General features: G+C 57.2%; 1 protein-coding gene across 1 annotated transcript in view; it reads right to left on the bottom strand.

Annotated features, from left to right (window-relative positions):
• Positions 1-1,362: 1,362 nt before the first annotated feature.
• Positions 1,363-4,580, bottom strand: part of GPR25 (G protein-coupled receptor 25) — a 4,064-nt gene continuing 846 nt past the window's right edge. The window contains 2 exon segments of the mRNA XM_024749654.1: positions 1,363-4,295; positions 4,297-4,575. Coding sequence (XP_024605422.1) covers positions 4,040-4,295; positions 4,297-4,575 — 535 coding nt within the window. The 3' untranslated portion in view covers positions 1,363-4,039.

The following is a 4,580-nucleotide window of genomic DNA, read 5'->3' as shown; positions in this document are numbered from 1 at the left end:
CCCAATTTACTGGTTTATTTATTTATTTTCATTTGATTTACTTCCTCATTTATTTTTGGCCACGTGGCAGGCAGGATCTTAGTTCCCTGACCAGGGATTGAACCCATGCCCCCTGCAGTGGAAGCGCAGAGTCTTAACCATTGGACCGCCAGGAAAGACCCCAATTTAGCTGGGAAACAATGTACATGTGTGTTATTATATACACAGAAAAAGAAGGTATCTTCAAGGTGGAATAATGGATGTTTTCCATATTTTTCCTTTATATTTTCCTGTAATTTCCTTTTTTAAAAAAAACAAAGAACCTGCATTACTTAAACAATCGTGGGGCGGGGGGACTTAACAATTTGTAAGAGAGAGCCTGGGCCTGGGCACCCCTGGGCGTGAGCTGGGTGTCACACGGGAGGGGGTGACAGGGTCCAGAGAAGTCGGAGGGAGAGACAGAGGCTTAAGCTGCACTGTTGCTGGTCTGCGACCCTGACCAGGCTGCTTCCAAGCCCAGCCCCACCATCAATAAAATGAATGGATCATTCCTGCCTGCCCCAGGGTCATGAGGGCCAAGGAAAGCATGTCTATGTGCCTTTTACAAACGTGTGCTGTGCTGCAGAGATGCAAGTGGTCGCCGTTACCTTAAGCAGGTGAATTTCCGGGTCTGGCCCTCCCTGTCTCCGACTTGGAATGAGCAAAACGGGCCTCCAGCTCTGCAGGCCTGCGACAGACGTCCTTAGGGGTCGCACACAGCGCCCGCTCTCATGAGAGATGCAATGGTACGCACAGCAGACACTCTGGTGACAATTCACCTCTCCGCTTCCTCCTTCCCTCCCACGAGCCCAGCATCCCTGCCCTTTGGCTCCCGGCTCTTTCCATCCTTTGCCCCACTGGACTGAGTGGGGGTCTTGATGGGGGCGAGGGTGGTGAGTAGCTTCCTGCAGGCCACCCAGCCAAGGCAGAGCAGCAGTTAGACCCCATGGGCTCTGACAAACGAGATGCCCTCACCATGTCAAGAGTGACGGTGGGGCTGAGTCATCTCACCAAGCGTGGCTTCACCCACTCTGCCATTCCCATGAACTCCCCAGATCAGTCACCCAGGGCTCTGGGTGACAACACGGTGCCCTGAGAAAGGGCCCAAGAAAGCCCAGAATTAGTCACAAGTTCAAATCAGAGTCACACAGGCCGATGTGCCCAGCCTTTGCCCAAATGTTGACCTTTAAAAAACCCAGAGAGGTCTTCCCTGGTGGCGCAGTTGTTGAGAGTCCGCCTGCCGATGCAGGGGACACGGGTTCGTGCCCCAGTCCGGGAAGATCCCACATGCCGCAGAGCGGCTGGGCCCGTGAGCCATGGCCGCTGAGCTTGTGCGTCCGGAGCCTGTGCTCCGCAACGGGAGAGGCCACAGCAGTGAGAGGCCCGTGTACCGCAAAAAACAAACAAACAAACAAAAAACATCTGTGAGGTGCCTGAGTAAAACAGATAGAACCATCTCCATCTTTCAGATGAAGAACCAGAGGCTGGAGGGAGCTGGCAGAGATGCCCAAGGAAGGCCCCGCCGGGACTGAGGCAGGTCAGGACTGGCTCTGTCTTCAGCTCCAGCACTGGGGCACTGTGACTGCTCTTTGTTCGCTGACCTTAAAAGAAGCTCGCAGAAAATTTCATGACAGAGACATGGAGGGGAAGGGGCTACCACTCCCTCACTCCTACAGCCCTTTCCTGTGTGCCTAGATCGTAATACCATGCAACAACCCCGCTTTTACGCTTCGCGTTATTTCTCATCATTTCGGATGACGACGGGGTCCCAATGACCATTCCCTCCACGGGGAGTTCATGCGTGTCCCCTTCCCCACCAGACACTGGGGACACAGCCTCAAACCAAACAGACATACTCCCTTGGCTTATGGAGCTCGCATTCTCAAGGGAGAGACAACAAAAACAGAGAGAAACGGGACGGCTTCCCACTAGTTGAGAAGAGAGACGCCTGTGGCGTTTAACTGGAGCTGGAGAAGGAAAAGCACAGAAGGTGGTTTTTACCCAAAGGACTCTGGTTCCTAGTGCTTTGCTTCAACAACACCAAGGCTAACAGTTATTTTCTAGCCTCCAGCCTTGAAGCGTGTGGGTGCTTATCTAACACAAGCAACTCTGTTACCCCTTTTTTCTTTTCACTTACCAGCATTTTCCAGTCTCCCAGCAGTGGGACGGAAATGCTGAGCTTTGATAACTGCTGTGCTGGGGGGAGATGGAGAAGTTTTCTGTCTGTCTTCAGGGAACTCAGTTCATCAGCAAGTCGGGAGAAGCAAGGTGACAGGGGTCCAGGTAGGGGTTCCGTCCGAACAGCCCAGAAAAGCGCTTCTGCTGTAAGCTGAGGTCCCATCATATGAAACGGTCACCTCTTGCCTCGGAGGGCGATGAGGTGAGGATGGGGGCAGCCCCGATGTACCGAGGGCTTCAAGGTTAAAGTGTCTGGACTCAGTCCTGCCGGCTCGGCGACCCCACAGGCCGCAAGGCCTGCCTCCCTCGGGTGCGTGGGGAGGACGCACCCAGGTGTGCTTCTTCCCAGCTTGACCTCCCAGGGCCGCTGACAGGCGGGTTTGAACTGCTCTAACCCATCAGCCCCAAAGACTGGACTCCACGCCTGTCCGGGGGTCTGGCGGAGAGGGAGGCCCTCAGAGAGAAGTTCTGAGCTCCTTTCCGCAACGGCTGACACTTCTTCAGGCCAAATCCTCTTAAAAGTAGAAACACTGAAATTTCAGCCCCTCCAGAAACCTCAAACGATGTCACAGAGTCAGAAAATGGACACCCTCAACATTTGTACTGGATGGTCTCAAAAGGGGTAGGAGAAAAAGCCCTGTGCCGATCTGAGAATCACAATGACACATTTCCTCTTTGAAGTGACACCTGGCTGGCAGATGACCTTAAATCTTTTATTTTTTTTTCTCTTCTCTCTTTGAAACCTTCAAAATGTGAAGCATCCTTTAAAATAATGAGAATTAAAAGCTATGCCGCCCTCCTGTGGGACTGCTGTGCCCACGGTGGGATCAACTGTCTCGGTCCCTGACCTTCACTCCAAATTCTGATCACTTTGAGGTCAACCTCAACTCCTGGGTTGAGTTTTGTCTGACCCAGTGTTCCATTCGCCTCTGCTCAAGTAAAGACCGACACAGCTGTCGGGCGAGGGCAGCGAGAGTGTTTATTGAGAAAGGGGAACTCACACTGAAGGGCCTGGTGTCCGGGCTAGGGGAGAGAGAATCCAAACAAACACCTGATGAGAGATGCCGGAACTCTCTGTCCAGAGGGAAGGTCCAGGATAACTTCCAGGGTGAGTCCTGCCGCTTGTTGGGAGAGGGGAGAAGATACAGAACTGGGGCAGGCCCGGGCTTCTGGGGAAACTCAGGAGGAATGGCTGGGTGAACCGACAGCAGGACTGGTTCCCACGCTTTGGCAAGCTTTGAAAATGAAGATCTGAACTGATGGCGACTAATGATTCAGCAAACTCTGCCACCAAGACGGCTGAGTATAAAGGGCTGTCGGTTTCATAGTCTGTAGGATCTTTTGGAAAGTGAGGGGCCAGAGGGTCTGGCTTGGAGGAGGTATTTCTCAGACGGCAATGGCGATTGTAGGGACCACAGGTAACAGAGCCCAAGACAAGAGTGGCTTTTGGGGGGCTCTGGCCAGTGTTGCTATCCACGGGGCAGAGAAGGGAGGCCCACTTCCCTTTCCCCTACTCGGCGGACCCTGCGGTGTCCGGGCTGCTGTGGGCTCCATCTCGCAGGACCTTTCTTGGGCTGGAGACAAAGAGCCCAGGTGCCCGCGGGGTCGAGCGGGAGAAGACCTGGTCTCAGCCGCCTGGCATGGGGGGAGTTCGAAACGCTGAGGTTTGGGGAAAGCTGGTTAACGAGACCCGCGGGGTCTAGGCGGCGCCGGCGGGGCCGCTCTCCGCGCTCGGGAAGGCAGGTCCGGGGAAGGCAGGTAGGGGGTTGGGGGCGGCCCACCTCGCTATGCCTCCCGCCCCTCTCCCGCGCGCCGCTGCCGCGCGCTCCTCCGGGCTGGCCAGCTATGGGCCCGCGGCCGAGGAGGCGTTCGTCGTCTGGGCTCGGCGGGCCGGGCTCCGGAACGGAGAGCCGTAGTCCTGGGAGAGCGAGGACGCCGAGCTGCCCCCGCGCGCCGCGCGCTCCGAGCGCCAGCAGGCCCCGCGCCGCCGCAGCTGCGCGCGGAACGAGCGGTCGAGCATCAGGTAGATGAGCGGGTTGGCGCAGCTGTTGACGAAGGCCAGGCAGGTGGCGACGGAGAGGCCCCAGCGCAGCGCCAGCAGGCAGCGGCAGCGCGCGCAGGCTCGCCAGGTGGAAGACGGCGCGCAGCGCGCAGAAGGGCAGCCAGGAGCCCACGAAGGCGCCCTCGACGGCGAAGATGATGCGCAGCGAGCGGTTCCGGGCGCGGCTCAGGTGCGCCGGCCCGCGGAGGCGGCGCGACACGCGGCAGTAGCAGACGACGGTGACGGCCAGGGGCAGCGCCAGGGTCAGCAGCAGCGTAAGCAGGCTCAGGCCCTGGAAGGCGTCGGACGGCTCCTCGGCGCACTGGCTGCCGCGGCCCCCGGG

This window comes from Neophocaena asiaeorientalis, unplaced genomic scaffold (genome assembly GCF_003031525.2).
Source record: "Neophocaena asiaeorientalis asiaeorientalis breed wild unplaced genomic scaffold, Neophocaena_asiaeorientalis_V1.1 scaffold44, whole genome shotgun sequence".
Lineage (NCBI taxonomy): Eukaryota > Metazoa > Chordata > Mammalia > Artiodactyla > Phocoenidae > Neophocaena > Neophocaena asiaeorientalis.
This window is presented reverse-complemented; position numbering and strand designations above follow the sequence as displayed.